Source organism: Dipodomys spectabilis, unplaced genomic scaffold, assembly GCF_019054845.1.
Source record: "Dipodomys spectabilis isolate Male_0828 unplaced genomic scaffold, ASM1905484v1 ptg000140l, whole genome shotgun sequence".
In the NCBI taxonomy this organism is placed as follows: Eukaryota; Metazoa; Chordata; class Mammalia; order Rodentia; family Heteromyidae; genus Dipodomys; species Dipodomys spectabilis.
The window spans coordinates 30,333,544-30,350,418 of record NW_024870817.1 but is presented as its reverse complement, the minus strand read 5'-3'; the positions used below and the strand labels follow the sequence as shown (position 1 = coordinate 30,350,418).

The 16,875-nt window shown below is 38.9% G+C and overlaps 3 protein-coding genes across 4 annotated transcripts in view; 2 read left to right on the top strand and 1 right to left on the bottom strand.

Annotated features, from left to right (window-relative positions):
* Fam169a (family with sequence similarity 169 member A) overlaps nt 1-2,703 on the top strand; it is a 31,365-nt gene extending 28,662 nt beyond the window's left edge. Inside the window, exon 12 of the mRNA XM_042690923.1 lies at nt 648-2,703. Coding sequence (XP_042546857.1) covers nt 648-1,196 — 549 coding nt within the window. The 3' untranslated portion in view covers nt 1,197-2,703. The remainder of the gene's footprint in view (nt 1-647) is intronic.
* Nucleotides 2,704-5,853: 3,150 nt separating this feature from the next.
* On the bottom strand, nt 5,854-12,712 carry Nsa2 (NSA2 ribosome biogenesis factor). Its single transcript, XM_042691009.1, has 6 exons — nt 12,597-12,712; nt 10,921-11,108; nt 10,688-10,838; nt 9,723-9,902; nt 8,081-8,273; nt 5,854-6,150 (listed from the first exon to the last, which is right to left on the bottom strand). Exons 1-6 carry the CDS (start codon nt 12,597-12,599, stop codon nt 6,083-6,085), a joined length of 783 nt encoding a protein of 260 aa, XP_042546943.1. The 5' UTR covers nt 12,600-12,712; the 3' UTR covers nt 5,854-6,082.
* Nucleotides 12,713-12,873: 161 nt separating this feature from the next.
* Nucleotides 12,874-16,875, top strand: part of Gfm2 (GTP dependent ribosome recycling factor mitochondrial 2) — a 40,787-nt gene continuing 36,785 nt past the window's right edge. Inside the window, exons 1-2 of one of the 2 annotated variants that reach the window (XM_042690705.1) lie at nt 12,874-13,027; nt 15,321-15,404. In XM_042690705.1, the coding sequence (XP_042546639.1) occupies nt 15,342-15,404 (63 nt within the window). In that variant the 5' untranslated portion in view covers nt 12,874-13,027; nt 15,321-15,341. The remainder of the gene's footprint in view (nt 13,028-15,320; nt 15,405-16,875) is intronic. The other variant, XM_042690703.1, reaches the window with a different exon arrangement.

Below are 16,875 nucleotides of genomic sequence, written 5' to 3'. Positions count from 1 at the left end.
ATAAAACTTCCATTGCCTTATCTATCATCTAGTGAAACCAGAGTCAAAGGTAGAAGGGAAACACATGTCCCAGGGCATTCTTACTTCTGCCTCTAGTAAAACTTTGGAAACTAGGAACTTAGATGATTCAAGATTTTTTATATACGTATGCTGGTCCTAGGGCTTGAACTCAGGACCTTAGCACTGTCTCTATTCTGTTTTGCTCTCTATTCTGTTTGGCTTTTTGGGGGGTTAATTTGAGACAAAGAATCTTAGGGACTTTCCTATCCAAGCTGGCTTTGAACTGCAACCCTCAGATCTCAACCTCCTGATTATAGGTATAAGCCACCAGTGCCTGAATGATTCATGATTTTGAAGACAATTAATATGAAGTTTAATGTTTAAGTACTCTTTGAGATAAAATAATTACTTTTGTTCTATACACTAATATATCTATCTGTCTATCTATCTACATATATATATAATGTTCCATGAGACAATTTTGAAGACATTGACTTGTATTCAGAATGTATATACATGGTTAAAAAAATAATGAATACTGAATTCTTTCAGTTGTAGTTCAGTGTAATTGCATGTTGATGTCTGAGAATAATACAGTTTAGAACTGTGTTGCAAAAGATTATGTTAATCAAGTATTTTATTTTCAGACCCGACATATAACTGACTCAGAAATTTTGATGGATCAAGGCCCATCTGATGACAAGGGGCACACTGAAGAGAAACTGTCCCTAGTTTCAAAAAAGAAAGCACATTTGGGGAGTTCAGACAATGTTGCTACTATCTCAAATGAAGAACGATCTGATAGTGGTTTTCCAAACTCTGTGGTAACAGAATTTTCTGAAGAACCAGTCTCTGAGAATTTATCACCCCACACTGCTTCCTCGTTGGAAGACCAGGGTGAGGAGGTTGCACCTGAGCCCCAGGAAATGTCTACCACTCTTCCTCAGAGTTCTCTAATAGAGGTAGAACTTGAGGATGTGCCATTTTCTCAGAATGCAGGACAGAAGAACCAATCAGAGGAGCAGTCTGAAGCATCTTCTGAACAACTGGATCAGTTCACACAGTCAGCAGAAAAAGCTGTAGATAGCAGCTCCGAGGAGATAGAAGTGGAAGTGCCTGTGGTAGACAGGCGGAATTTAAGAAGAAAGGCCAAAGGACACAAAGGACCTGCCAAGAAGAAAGCCAAGCTGACCTGAATGAAGAAATACGTATGATGAATCCTCTTCTTTGTGACATAATAGTTGTTTTTAAAACATGGTAATAAACAGCATGGGGCACAGGACAAAAATTTCCAAAATTTCAATTTGAACTTATTTACAGTGCAGTTTTTCTCTTCCCTTTAGGAACTAGGATTCACCAGTTTTTAATTTTGCAGGCTATTTTGTGTATATAACAATTTCTTATTTTTATTAACCATGTTTCAATTTTGGGAATCCAGATCATACTATATTTTTCTTTAGCAAGTGGGACATCTGACCATTAATATTAAAAAATAAAAAGTTGTGAAAGTAGTAGGCTTTTTGTTTCTTGTAAGGATTATAAAATCTTTTATATTAAGGGTTTTAATAGTAAAACATGGTGAGAGTTCTAGAAGTTTTATCTTAGATATCAAAACTCATTTTTTAAAATGTAGGCATGCCTAAAAAAACAAGCATCAGTAAATTAGAATACATAGAACCTCAACTACATGACAGCACAAAAATTTATGGTCAGAGATTTTTGAAGCCAATGTTTTGGTTTTCAGCTTCCTACTTGTACAGTTTCTTTCCACTTCAGTGTCTGTGGATTGATATATATAAGATTTACTTCTTAACCCTTTATGATCTGATATTAACAAGACTGCTGGGGTAACTGGTACGTGGGCACAATATTTAAATTCCATATGAAGTATTAGTTTCCTGTAATTTTTTTGTCTGCATATCTGCAGATGCTTACAAGCTTACAAAGTGTACTTCTACTTTTAATCTGGTAAATATTCCAACTAAGGGAATTTAGGGATACCATTTATCTTGACTATCAATCCTGCTCACAGATAAATTAAGCTAGAGTATACTTTTGATCCTACCTAGTTAATACCTGTACTTAAGAAATGTGCAGTTTTCTCCTAATCCTCCTTCTGACCTAATTCTGTAGTCTTATTTTCTCCTCAGTTTTCATCTGTCCCTCTAACTCATGGAGTGATTCTCAGGTTAGAAGGTCTGCCTGCCTTCCTGCCTCCCAGTTTGTGCCCTTGTATCCATATTTTGGGTAGGTATAGAACTATGTCCCACAATCTTAAACCTAAAATGGTAGGGGTAAATCGGCCCTAGAAGTTGTAGTTACAAAACTTCAATGAATTGGGGGAAATTCAGCTATCCCTTTGGTCTTGTAGCTCTAGATTTGTTCTGAAAGTTCTGGTTGCAAGCTAGCTTATTGTGTGTACTTTGTGTTGCCATAGCAAAAGCATTTATTGGCTTAGGGAAATCTGGAGGGGAAACATCCCATTCCTCAACTGTTTTTGCTATATGGTAATTTATTTTTAAATGTACAAAATAGTTATTTGAGAACTCAAAGAGAATTTCAAAAGTAATTTTTTAAAATAATACGTGTACTTCAATTTGTACTTGGCTGGAGAATGTTTTCAAACCACTCAGATTTTTGAACTAGCCTATTCTTGAATCATGTGTGAATAAGTTACAATTGAGCACTGGTGGTTCATGCCTGCTATCCTAGGTACTCAGGAGGCTGAGATCTGAGGATCAAGGCTTGATGCCAGCCTGGACAGAAAAGTAATCAACAAAAGAGCTGGAAGTGGAGTTGTGGCGTAAGTGGTAGAGCACCAGTCTTGAGCAAAATTCCAAGTGAGGTGTGAAGGCATGAATTCAAGCTACAGTAATAGTATGAAAAAAAGAAAAAGAATTGTTATGAAAGTCATGATACATTATGACTTTGTGTCCTTATTTGAAGTGGTATGTTTATGTTGAAAGTCTGCTGTCTTCAGTCAAGTTATGTGTTATCATTACATTTTTAGATGTTATTTTTATAAAGATCTAGTTAAAATGTTTAAGCAGACAAAATCAACTCTGCCCTTCATATAACATCTAGATTTATTGTATTTGCCATTTTCTGTAATTGTTCAGAGGCAGTTATATAACTTCTGAGTGAAAATCAAAGTATTTTGGCCAATTTTTTCTACATGAAAGAAAAAGTCATGAATCTATAAAGTACATTGCTTTGTATGTTTGTAAAACCTTGTTAATATCACACCTAGGCAAGTAACTAAAGATTCTGAAAACTACCATTTTTTTCATTTTTTAGAATTCCTTAGATATTTTACTAATTCTTTTCGCCACTTTTCCCTTTAAATTGCTTTCTATAAATGAGTGGAGTTTCTAAAAGAGTTCATTTACTGGCAATTCTTGACATGTCAGTGGTTCTCTTATTTAAAAAAAATGTATTTATTCATCTACCATCACTGGAGACTAACAGTATAAACTTACTAAATTTGGTTTAAACAGTAACTAAGCAATTTTAAGTCTTTTTGCTCACCATACAAGAAAACTTTTATTGCCTGTTTTTCTTGAGACAGCGTCTGTGTAGTCCAGGTTACTTTTGGAATTTTCCATCCTCCCCGTCTCAGCCTCTAAAATGCTGGTATTAAGTATGGGCACCATGTCTGGCCTCCTATTTATTCAGACAGAAAATGCTGAGGATTTATAGATACTAAGAGGAAAAGCTAGGTCACATGGAAAAACCTTTTATATTCAGTAACTAAAATTATATAAAATCCATAGCAGAATTTATCAATAGGAGCCTAAATAAACTTAACCTGATACTTTATTGGAAAAACCATCAGTATCACGGAGGACTGCAATGTGATTTCAACCAGCCAGTCTGAATGTTGAGTATTCAGTCACATTCTACATAGTCCTTTGTGAGCTGGTATTTTGTTTAAAAGCCTTCTTTGCAGAGAAGGGAGTTCACTTCTTGTGTATATACATATATAATTCCTTGTATAATATAAAGCAGATGGTTATTAGCAGAATTTTAGTTTATTCAAATGCTAGACCTCACAGAAATAAGTAAGAATTTACTGTAAAGCTCCTCTACAACTTATAAAGGTGAGTTCTATTATGGTTTTTAAAAATATAATCAAATGGCATGGCTTAGAATGTCAGTCTTATACTTAAAATGTGTCTATATTTGTGGCATTTGCATTCAGTGCAGAGATGGTAAAGAGTATAGTCATTATTTACTATCTAGTCATATAGATAGTATAGTTATATCAGATGATTATCTATTATCTATAGTCATTCAGTTTACTTTTAAAGACTACCAGAACACTATCTAAAATGGTTTGTAACTATTATAAAGTACCTTGAAAGTTTATGATGGCACTGCATTGAGCCTTTACCTAATACCTAAATATCTGCTCTTAAGTTCTGCATTATCCTTTGGGATTACCTTCTAAGGTTTGGTCACACCAGCAAGCTGAAACAGATTTTAATGTAAATAAAGAATTTATACTAAAATTATTCATCTGTGAACAGTATTTTGGAAGCAAATTCCTGCCTTTTGTGTCCATTAGTAGCACTACAGTATTTCAGGTGTGATCCAGTCCATGGGTGTGGTTTGTTACAAATGTTAGTTACCCTTGTTTTCATACTGGTAAAACTTTTGTACAAAACAATGGCTTATTTTGAGTTCAAAAAAAATAAGTAAAAAGCTCGTTTGTGTAGTATCCAGTGATTACCTGAAGTCAGTTTTTTTTTTTCCTTTCACTTTCTAGAGCTTAATTTGCACACTACTTATTTTGATTACAGGTGAAGTAACTTGAAATCTAATTGTAAGAAAGGTGCAGTCTTGTCCTACTGATTGCCACACTGGATCATCTTCCTAAGTGTCTGTGTGTGTTCTAAAACTCTTGTTTATAAAATTTACAAAAAAAAAAAGTTGTCTTATTTAGAGTAGCAAGTCAAGTCTTACTGGAGAAATTTTTCCTTGGTAGTTTTTTTTTTTTTAAGTTTAAAGTAGTAATTAAACCTATATTTTGTTACTGTGTTCTGGTCTGTTCTGAAGTTCTTTCCCTTCTGTTCCCAGTATTACTTATGAAATGTGTTTGGATACCGAATTTGTTTTAAATGGATTTCTTAAAGGGACAATTAGTCACATTGATGGTACTTTGAAGACACAAATATGACTTTAATTTTAACTAAGTATCTGCAAATAAATTTCGGGACATCAGTACAAATTAAGCTAGTTACTTAAATCAATTTTTATAACTATTCTCAAGGTATGTATATATACTATTATTTTTAGGTTATAGAAACTGCTTAAACTACATTTTAGTTCACTGACAAACTTTATTCAAAGACTAATCAACAGGTAAAAAGGTATTTCTAAAGTTCTACATTTTCTTGTTGGTAATACCTTCAGATACTTTAAACATTTTATATGCTTAAAACATTATCATGTTTTAACATGTTATATTTTTTAGGGTCTGTGAGAACAATGAGGTTGAAAACCACAAAATTTCCTGGTTTTGACTTCTTTTTCTTTTTTTGGGGTCCGGTCATGGGGCCTGGGCGCTGTCCCTCAGCTCTTCGGCTCAAGGCTAGCGCTCTACCACTTGAGCCCCAGTGCCACTTCCGGCTTTTTTCTTTTTGCTTATGTGGTGCTGAGGAATCGAACCCAGGGCCTCAGGCATGCAAGGCAAGCGCTCTACCACTGAGCCATCCTCCCAGTCCCCCTGGTTTTGACTTCTAAGTGTGAATTCATCTGTTAATATTTTCAACTCTATACTGGTAGTTTTTCCAGTAGTAACAGACTTATATCACCAAATACTCACTTTCATGCAGATACTGTTACTGTATGTTTGCTTTTTCAATCATTCAAGTTTAGTAACATGTAAGCTCTTACCAGTCCCCTATAAATACCAATTTGTAAAAATAGACCTTTTTTTTTTTTTACAATTTAGTAACTAGTTTTGTTGATTTCAGCTAAGAAAGGCTGTTTGATAGCACTCAGAAACAACACAATGATGGTGGTTTTCCTGATTGGTTTGTAGTCTTCAAAAATTGTAATTACTTGTTTGAAATGTCTGTCAAACCAGTAAGACTGCATTTATACATCCATCGTTTTCAGGATTGTTGGTAACCTGGGCATATTTACCTAAGAAAAACAAGTCAAGGAGACAAGTGAAAAACTTGTTAAAGATTATGACCTTTGAGTTAAAATATAATTATCACTCCTAATATGTAAGAAATTAAAATTAAAGTTTTACAAATATGTCATTCAAAAGCCAATTTTGGGTTCTGCACACAACCTTTTTCTTTTTTGTAGTTAATAAGGTGATGTACATGAGGGTTATAGTTTTGTGAGTGAGGTAAGGAGTATATTTCTGTGGAAAATGTTACCCCTTCCTTGAATCCAACCTTTATATTAAGTGTTTTCCAAACAGCAGTCTCTATTTGTACCTTATATACATATGTGTATATATATTTATATTTATTTCCCCCATGACACTCACTGAAAAATACATTGCATTTTGCTCAGTATTGCAATGATGTCTTGTTATGTATCCCAGGCTAACCTAGAACTTGAGATCCTCCTCTTTCCACTTCCTGAGTGCTAGGATTACAGGTGTCCACTATACTATGCTCAGTAATGCAAGTACTTTTTTGGTGGAGAGAGGGATAGGGAGTGGTGACAGTAATGTTAGAAATAAATCCCAGGGACTTGTACGTATGTAACAAGCTTTCTACCACTGATCTATAGCCCCAGTCCTTATGGGGTTTTAAAGAGTTTCAGATAAATTTTACAACCTATTCAAAAACTAAGGTCGGCCAACATGACATTGAGATAGTAATTCAAGAATTTCAAGGTTATTTTCCTTGCCAGAGAACATTGAAATTTAGAAAACATTCTGGACATTAAAACCATAAAATCAAGCAAATAAAAAAAGTTAAAACTACATGAAAAAGTTCAGTCTTAATTACTGAAATACTATTTTTAGGTTTAATGTATGCCTCTTCCCTCACAATGAATTATTCCATGTAACTTTCCATCTGCTTCCCTCATTAAAAGAAATTTATGAAAAAATCAAATCTAATAGTATATCTTATATACTGAAAACAAACTAAGTTAAAAAAGAATTAGCTAGGTGCCGGTGGGCTCATGCCTGTAATCCTAGCTATTCAAGAGGCTGAGATCTGAGGCTCACAGTTCAAAACTAGCCTGGGCAGGAAAGGCCATAACTTTTTTTTTGGTCGGTCGTGGAGGCTGAACTCTGGGCCTGGGCACTGTCCCTCAGCTCTTCAGCTAAAGGCTAGCGCCCTACCACCACTTGAGCCACAATGCCACTTCCAGCTTTTTTCTGCTTATATGGTGTTGAGGGCTTCATGCATATGAGGCAAGCACTCTACCATTGAACCAACTTCCCAGCCTGGCCAAGAAACTCTTATCAACAAATTAACCACCAGAAAACCAAGAAGTGGCTCTGTGGCTCAAGTGGTAGAGTGCTCGCCTTGAGCTGAAGGGCTGAGGGATAGCGCCCAGGCCCCACAACCAACAAAAAAGAAAAAAACTACTCGTTTTTCTACAAAAATATCCTTTGTGGGCTGGGAAGGTGGTTTAGTGGTAGAGCACTTGCCTTGCATGCATGAGGCCCTGGGTTTGATTCCTCAGCACCACATAAGCAAAAAGAAAAAAGCCGGGAGTGGCGCTGTGGCTCAAGTGGTAGAGCGCTAGCCTTGAGCTGAAGAGCTGAGGGACAGTGCCCAGGCCCAGAGTTCAGGCCCCACCAAAAAAAAAAAAAAATCCTTTGTTAAGAGTTACATTTGATTACACCAAGTTTCAACTTATTTAGGTCTTCTACATTAAAAAACATTTTAGGGGCTGGGAAGGTGGCTCAGTGGTAGAGCGCTTGCCTTGCATGCCAGAGGCCCTGGGTTCGATTCCTCAGCACCACATAAGCAAAAAATAAATAAACAAACAAACACTAATAAAAAAACAAAACATTTTATACTAACCTAAAAAAGAAATCAAATTTCTAGGACTACAGAACATAGAACAACAGTCCCATATTCAAAGATTTACTTACCCCAAATAACCTTGCCTCCTTGTGTCACTAGGCCCAGCTCACTCACGTTCACTTCAATGACTGTCCCTTTGGTAATGACACCCAAAGTTGTATACAGTGGGGATGAGGGATTCTTTTTCACACCAAGTATTGGCAGGCAAAAGGTGGCTTTCAGTTCAGGATGTGTTACATGGGCCTTCTTGAAACGTAAGCCCTAGAAAGTCAAACACAAAAATGTCTGAGTCCGAAATGTTAACAAGTAGACTTTTTGGATGTTTTTCAATTTTCTTAAGCATGGGTTAAATAATATAAAATTTTAAACTATCAGATAAAATAGTAACATTTCTATAGAGTTAAAAAAAAACTGACAGAGAAGCCAGGTACCAGTGGCTCACGTGTAATCCTAGCTACTCAGGAGGTTGAAATATGAGGATTTTAGTTGGAACCAGTCTGGGCAGGAAAGTCTGTGAGATAGTCTTATCTCCAAATAAACACCAAAAAACTGGAAGTGGAGCTGTGGCTCAAGTGGTTGAACACTTACTTTGAGCCAAAAAGCTCAGGGACAATGACCATCCTCTGAGTTCAAGCCACACAGACACTCCAAAAAGAAAAAAAAGAGCCCACCAAAAAACCCCAACTAAGGGAATCCTTACTAGGTCTAGATAGCAAACCTTTTAGACTTTGTAGGCCATGTGATCTGATGTTACGGCTTCTCTTCACTAAGACTTTGTTTATAAAAGCAAGACTTCATATTAAATACACCAAAAGTTACTCAGGTTGAGCTCTATGATTAATACCATCTGTTTTTCTCTTTCCAATTCCTTCTCTTTCTAAGCAATTAGATATCTAGCAGTAAAATTCAGTTTCTTTGAAGGGATTCTATAAAAATACACAATTATATTCCTCCCAAAGAGGTAGACAAATGGGAGTAGGGCATTTGTTTGGGGTATAGTTACACTGCTGCCATAGAAAAGCCACTTTTCTATTCCCCCCTAGCTCTTCTTTTTGCTGGCAATATCCTGAATGATTTCAAAAGGATTAAATTATTGACCTTGCTGGGTGCCCAGTGGCTCACACCTGTAATCCTAGCTACTCAGGAGGCTGAGATCTGAGGATTGAGGTTCAAAGCCAGGCCCCAAAGGAAGTGAGACTCTTATCTCCAATAAGCCACTCAAAGCCCGGAAGTGGCGCTGTGCTCAAGTGGTAGAGCACTAGCCTTGAGCTGAAAAGCTGAGGGACAGCAACCAGCACCAGAGTTTAAGACCCATGACTGAAAAAAAATGATACTGACTTTACTGCAATCTGACTCAGTGACACTACAGTACTACCTAAGTTGTCTAACTGGTCTCAAAGACATAGACAAATGTTTTGAAGTCTATCAGTGTCAGGCATGTTGGATATATAAAATGTGACTATATGTAGAAAATGGAGATTTTAAATTTTTTCCATATACTTTTAGGAATATGGAAGTCATGAGTCTTGACTATAGGAAGAAAATGTTAAGTAATTCCCATCAATAACAAAGTAACAAAAACAGTATAAAACTTTTTTTTCAACCTGGTTCTCATACCAGTTTTAGGAACTTCAGGAAACTCTAATGTACTTTACCAATTTTAACAAAGGAATTAACACTTAAGTCACTGCACTTTTGCCAAGGACTTACCATTGGTCTGATGAACCTTTCATATTTAGGAGGCTTTCTTGTAAAGCCATCTCCAACAAAGCAGACTTTAGTAACCATCCTCTTCCATGCCTTCTTTTTCCTCTTTCCTGTACGAATAACTTTTAATACTTCTGTTTCTCCCTGGGCCCGAACTTTTGGCAGAGGGACTTCCCACTTTCCCTAAAAATGGGAATTGATATTTTAAGTAAAGGACAGTGAGAATAAATCAAACATGCTTTGGTCATATGAAGTAATAGATTCACTTTTTTTCCCCTAACATTCAACACATTTGGTTGAGTTTTCTACAAATATTTAGTCTCATTAGCCATGATCACACAAAACTAAGTTGATAAATCATGGCAACATCAGGTATTGAAGCTAAAAATATTAAGGCCTTATAATGGGTAATTAAAAATACATCTACAGCAAAGCAGTAGCTTCTTTAAGTAGTGATGTACTTACTCTACTAGTCAGTAACATAAAATCTTGCCAAATGTACCTCAAGTGGACTTTTGGATTTTACTACTAGCAAGAAATCTCTCAGTGGATGTTTTGTTCCTCTCTATAATGCAAAGTTTTATGTACACACAACAGCAGTGGAAAAATTCTGGACCTATTACTAAGATACCAGTTTCAAGAGCAGCATCACTATTTCATAATTAACCATGAAGAATGACTGAGAACTTACGGGACTCCACTCTTGTGAAACGAGGGGTTAGAGATAACCAGTAAGGTTTCTTTTGGTGTCATACAATGATATTCTAGCAAGTTTAAATAAAAACAAAATATCACATTCTAAAACCTGGTGATGAGAAATTATTTAATCAAATATGCAAACTTCAAAAAAATTACCTAAAAATTGGGAATAAGAATTGCCCTTCATGTTTGAAATTAAACTGAAGAAAAACTCAGAACGAATTTAACTGTCCTGAACAAAAGAGAAGACTTCAAATTTTACTGCTTACCGCCTTCTCTTTCCGTTTTTGTTTAATCATATTGGATAGTACTTTTGCTCGGGACTGTCCTTCTCTGTCCAGCAAATAGGCAGGTACTGCTCCCTGAGGAGTCTTCTCATCATCTTTTTGTTTGGTGTTTCTCTTTTCATGCATCTTGATGCTATCAAGAAGGACAGAAGATTCAATAATAACCCTTAACAACAGATAGTAACTTGTTAGGTGAAATGAATGGGCCCACTTACGTCTTTTTCATTTGTATTTTCTCAGCATGGCGCTGTTTGTGGTAGAGCTTAGCCTTCAGGCCAATCATTTTTTTTGCCTTCTTTGACCGTTCATGAGCCTCTCGGCTTTCTTTCTTTCTTTTTTTCTCATGGTAATCCAGACGATATCCATAGCGTTTACGATGTAATTCAATATATTCATTTTGTGGCTATAATGTAAGAAATGTTACTTTAAATTGTAAAAGTAGTGACAAAATTATTCTAAAATTATGACACAGTACGTAGATACAATCCTGTATTGTCCTCACTTGCTTATTCCCATGATATAAGACATATTTTAATCTTGGATAAATGAAAAGCATACATCTGTAATAATCTCAGTGAGTTACTCGATTAAAAGAATGATCTGACTACAGAAATCTCTTCTTACCATTAGTAAGGGAAACTGCCTTTCAAACATTTCTAATTCACCCAAAGTTCCCTTGTGCCAGTTTGAAACCAATCATCTTCCTTATCCTCAATCTGTTATCTCTCCTTAGGATTTTGTCTTTCCCAGAATGAAATGTGAATAAGATCTATGTTATGTACATCCTTTTGCATATGGTTTCTTTCATTTTGCTGAAGACTTAGGGGTTTTTCCTACTTTGTTGGATATGTCAGTACATCAGCCCTTTTTATTGCTAAGGATGTTATTTAAAGATGAAAGATTTATAGTTTTGGGTATTTAGGAATAAGGCTGCAATGAAGTTGCATGCCTGCCTGTTTTCCAAAGTGGATGTATTTTGTATTTCACTAGTAATGTATAGAATCCTTTTTGTATTTTAAATAAGCTGCTTTATTTTAAACAGCCGGTCTATATCTTCATTTTAAGATCCCCCAAATACAGCTGGAAGCCGGTGGCTCACGCCTGTCATCCTAGCTACTCAGGAGGCTGAGATCTGAGGATCACGGTTCAAAGCCAGAAATTACTTCGCTGATTTATCCTTTGGCAAAGGCCCATCAGTTTCCTAAGTAGGAAAGTCCAGGAGACTCACCTCCAAATAACCACCAAAAAGCCAGAAGTGGAGCTCGGCTCAAGTGGCAGAGTGCTACCCTTGGAGTGGAAATAAAAAACGAAAAGCCTGGGATAGCCTGGAGTTCAAGCTACGCGATCGGCACAAAACAAAGACCGCAAAACCAAAACGATGCCAAGTCCAGTCCCGCTCAGAGAACCAGGCTAAGCAACCGCGAACAAAGTCGTGAGGCGGTGGTATCAACCGCTATGGCTCAGGCTTTGTGGCGAGCACAAAACCACGAGGAGGAATTCCTTTCTGGAGACAGACTGGAGACGGAGGAGAGCCGATGTCTTCGGGGACTGGCCTCTGGCAAGGACTCAGTTTCCCAAGTGGGCAAGGGATGCGCTGGTGTCGACGCGTACTGTAAGATGACCACACACTGCAGCATGTTCCCACTAGTCTCAGCCACCACGGGCACGGGGCTCCGAGACTGGTGACCTGGCAAACGCCCCCTGTGCCCCCGTGTGTCTGGCCGACGGCAAACTCGACGCCCCCCCAGCACGGCGCTGCCCGAGCTCCGCGGAGACCGCCCGCCCTCCCGCCGCCCCGCACTTCCGCCCCGCCGCACTCCCGGCACCCCGGCTCCGGGGCCCCCACAGCCCGGACACCTGGCGTCACGAGCGCCCGAGGCGGCCTGCCTACCATGACGGGAGCCGCGGGCCCGCCGGGCGCAGTCTCGGGCGGGCAAAGGCACTCTCGGCTTCGGGGGCGCGGACACGCGCAACAGACCTCGGCGCAACCCGGGACCGGAAAGAGCAGCTCTCGAAAGCCGCCGTGGGAACAGCAAATGCGACGCAGACGTTCCGACTCTCGGTTCTCCGCATTCAGTCCGGCGGGCGGAAATTGCTGGCCGGCGCTATTTGTCTGGTGCACCGCCGGAAGTGTGGGCGGGTAGCTGTCAGAGCAGGCAGGGCTGGAGGCCCTCTGTTCCCTGGGCTCGTTCTTGGAGGTGTGAGGGTGGCGGCGGGCGTGGCGGGCTCAACCCCGAGGCCTTTGCAGACCTTGCTGAGGCGGGCATCTCTCTCCACAGCCTGGCAGGAAGAGGCCGGACCCGGCGCACGACACGGTGCCAGGTGGGTGCTGCGCTGCACTGCTCCGGGTGCTTGCGACCCAGTTCTTTGCGGTGCGTGGCCGGCCTTGCTCACTGCGCCCGCGGCCGGCCTTAGAGGTCAGAGCCGGGGTCTCCGGCCCCATACCCTGGCGTCGGCTCTCCATCCTTCAGCAAGGGCGATTGATTTATCTCCCTGCCCCCCTAATGTAGACATAATTAAGGATACGGGAGAATGGAAATTTATTGTATGAAAAAAGTAAAACGACTAGGCCAACTACTCGGAGGAAAAAAAAAATAGAGACACTTGTGTTTTTCTGGAGGTTCTGAACTTTTGGGGCCTTGGACCAAATGCCGAGTGGACTTGCACATAGTTACCCTCTAGCGCTACGAAGGAAGTAATTCACAAGATGGTACCTAGAGTGCAGTCAGTTTCACCTTTTACTGCTCAGTCTCAAAATTCCCTGAATTGCTTCCATAGTTTGTAACCTGATTATGATGAGAACAAAAATACCAAAGAAACTATATGTTAAGTCATAGTGCAGACTTTGAGGCTTCTTCTAATGTGATCTTTAATAGCAGAACATTTCCTATTCTCAGGTATAATAAATTAAATAAATTCTCGGTGGAATTGCTCCCTCTCCTTGCCACCCTCACCTACTTTAGGTCTTTGCTTAAGTCCCACGGTTTTAGTGAGGCCCTGCTTGGCCTCCTTAGTTACAACTGTCCTTCTTCCCCTTTCCTAATTAGTTTTTCCCTATAGTGTCTATCTCCATAGGAGATGCTGTGTATTGTATTTTTTAACCCTTTTAATAGAATACAAGCACTATGAAGGCTGAGATTGTTGTCTTTTGTTCATTACTTGAATCCTAATGTGTAGGGGGCAGTGGTACAGACAATTCTTGTCAAATCTGTGAATTTTTATACCAATCCTGTGATGTGATAGGTGAAAGACCGAAGCTTGGATTTTTTAAGTAATTTAAGGTCACAGACAAGTTGGGACTCCAGCAAGTCCTCTGACTTTTAATACCCAGTTTTTTACTCTTTTTAAAAACTTAGAAGTCTTTACTAAAGTGTATCTGAAAAATGCATATACTGTAAATTTTAGTTTATTTTCAAAACCCAAACACATCTTGTAAAAAATTACTATTGAAAAAACTGCAACACTTGGATCAGGTCCTCTGCCTCTGTGGTCTTGAAGAATGAATCCTTGGACACAGAGGGAGAAGTAGAACAGAAATGATTTATTGAAGAAAAAGATAAGCAGGGCTCCTGCTCCTCTCTTATGAGGGGTCCAAAGGGAAGGCACTTTTGGGGTGTGTTGTTTAGGGATTACTAAAGTGTCTCTAGGAAAGAGCTACATGACACTCAAGATGATGGGGCAGCTTGTGGGTCATGTCAGTGTCCAGACACAATCAGGCTTTCATGCATCCTGCATAAGCTCTCCATACATTTTTAGCTCTTTTAATTAGGAGCACACCTCTGGGGGCCAGTCAGTTTGTTGTTCACTTGCAAGTCTTCCATAAGCAACGGGCCATGGCATGAAGCCTAGAGGCCCTGCATGCCTAATTACTCAAGGCCATAGTGATATGATGTCTAAGGATTGCTCATAGGACTGCTCAAGGCCATGGTCTGGGATGCAGAACCTTTACAGGAGGGAGACCTTGCCCCTATTGGCCTAGCCTGGCTCTTTTCCTGCTCTTATAATCAGCACCAGGTTCAAGAAATTACTTTAATTTTGGGCTGGGAAGGTGGCTCAGTGGTAGAGCGCTTGCCTTGCAGGCATGAGGCCCTGGGTTCGATTCCTCAGCACCACATAAGCAAAAAGAAAAAAGCTGAAAGTGGCGCTGTGGCTCAAGTGGTAGAGCGCTAGCCTTGAGCTGAAGAGCTGAGGGACAGCGCCCAGGCCCAGAGTTCAGGCCCCATGACCGGACCCCCCCCCAAAAAAAAACAACAACAAAAAGAAGAAATTAATTTGTACTCCAAAATCTTTGCCAGTGTTTCTGAGCACAGGTGGGGTGTTGACATGTTCCTATTGACAACATTGGGTTAGAGCTACAAAAGACAAATGTTTGTAACAATAGTGACTGCAGAGAGTGATAAGGCCAGAACTTTGCCATTTGGAATTAAGAAGGAATGGATTCAAGATTCTGTTTAGGAAATGAAACGAAAGAACTTGGTGATTTTCTGAATAAGAACAGATTTCAGAGGGGATTAGACATGGCTTCTTACATAACACTATGATTAATACTGTGGCCCTATAGTTCATTCATATGGACAATTTTAATTTTTATACTTCTGTGTTTTTCATTTTGCAGAAAACAGTTTAGAAGATCAAGATGTTGACTAACTTGTGGATATTTGCAGTGAGTCATCAGAAAATGCCTCGCATGCACATTCATGTAAGCTTTCCTTGTAAAATTAAATGTGCTTTAACAACCTCAGTTATTTTACTCCCAGTGTCTAGCTGTAAATCATCACTTTTTTATTCCAAACTCAAGTTTAATCATAGCCTTTGGCTATCCTCAAAGTAAACTAATTGAGAAGAAATTCTCTTAATTTAACAAGTGTCAAAAGAAATTAACTTAATAATAAAAAAAACAAAAAACAGAGGAAGTGTTGTTCTCATGAGGTATAAAGTGCCAGTTATTGGAGGACAGTAGTGGTCTATATCTTTCCTAACAATGGCAGCACTTAATTATCATCTTTAAACTGTAAAGATATGCTTTATACTCTAAAGTCTGTAGGTTGAAGCTTTTATGAAATAAAGCTCCTGTTAAAGGCAGTGTCAAGATTTAAAATAAAACTTTTCTGCAAGGTAATGTGACTTTTATCCTAGCAACTTGGGGGGGGAGAGAGAGAGAGAGAGAAACAGTTCAAGGCCAGCCCAGGCATAAGAGTTCAGGATACTCCAGCTCAGTCAGTGCCTGAGCAGAGGCATTCCAAGCTATGGGAAAAGCACAATGACTAGGCTCATGTATGCATGCCATTTCAGCAACAAAGGGAAGCATAAATAGGGGGAACACAGTCCAAGCTAGCCCAAGCATAGCACAAGACTCCACCTTGAAAATACATTGCAAATTGTACAAGCAGTATGGTTCTAAAGGTGGAGTGGCTCAGATGTTAGAGTGCCTTCATAGCAAGTGTGAGACTCTCCTTACTTCACCAGTACTATCAATCGATTGATCAATCAATCAATCAATCAATCAGACTTTTTCTGCAGAGCTGTTGAAAGCCAATTGCTTGGCTACTTTGGAATTTGTCCCATATTTCAGGAATATTGTCTCAGTCTTTAAGCTCTGCCTGATTTCTGAATCTCCTTGAAAATATTATAAATGATTTTGTAAATGGTCACATCTTCAGTGTACATTAGAAATATTCTCAAATGAAGCCATGCAGTGTATCATTTACAGCTAAGTGACAGGCAACAGCTTGTCTGGTTTTTCTTCTCCAGCAGTGACTTAGCAGAGGAGAGGACTAGTGGAGAACCTTTAACCCAGAAGACACATCTTTGATCATCAGCCTGTAAATTCAGCTCTGCTACTGTGCAGCATTCAGAAGAATATATATTTATATATTTAACTTGTGATGTTATTACATACACTAAATAGTCTGCATATGTTGATGGGTGTAAATGTGTCTAGTAGTCTAGGGATAGATTAGGATGGAGAGTATCCAGTGTAAGAAGATAAAGACAGCAGCTAGTATAGAAGATAGACTTGGTTTTACATAGGCCTGCTCTAACTCAGTGATTCTCATTGTGATGTGACATTGGAGGCAACTGGGAGACTTTTAACAATATTGCTTCCCATATCTCCCAGCTCTTCTCTCCCTTCCCCCCTGCCATGTTTCTTTTAATTTTAATTTTTAATT

Coding starts and splice junctions, on each gene's coding strand:
- Nsa2 (XM_042691009.1), bottom strand. Junction 9,903..10,687: donor AAAAACGGAAAGAGAAGGCG/GTAAGCAGTAAA, acceptor TCCCATTTTTAG/GGAAAGTGGGAAGTCCCTCT. Junction 8,274..9,722: donor AAAGGTTCATCAGACCAATG/GTAAGTCCTTGG, acceptor TTGACTTTCTAG/GGCTTACGTTTCAAGAAGGC.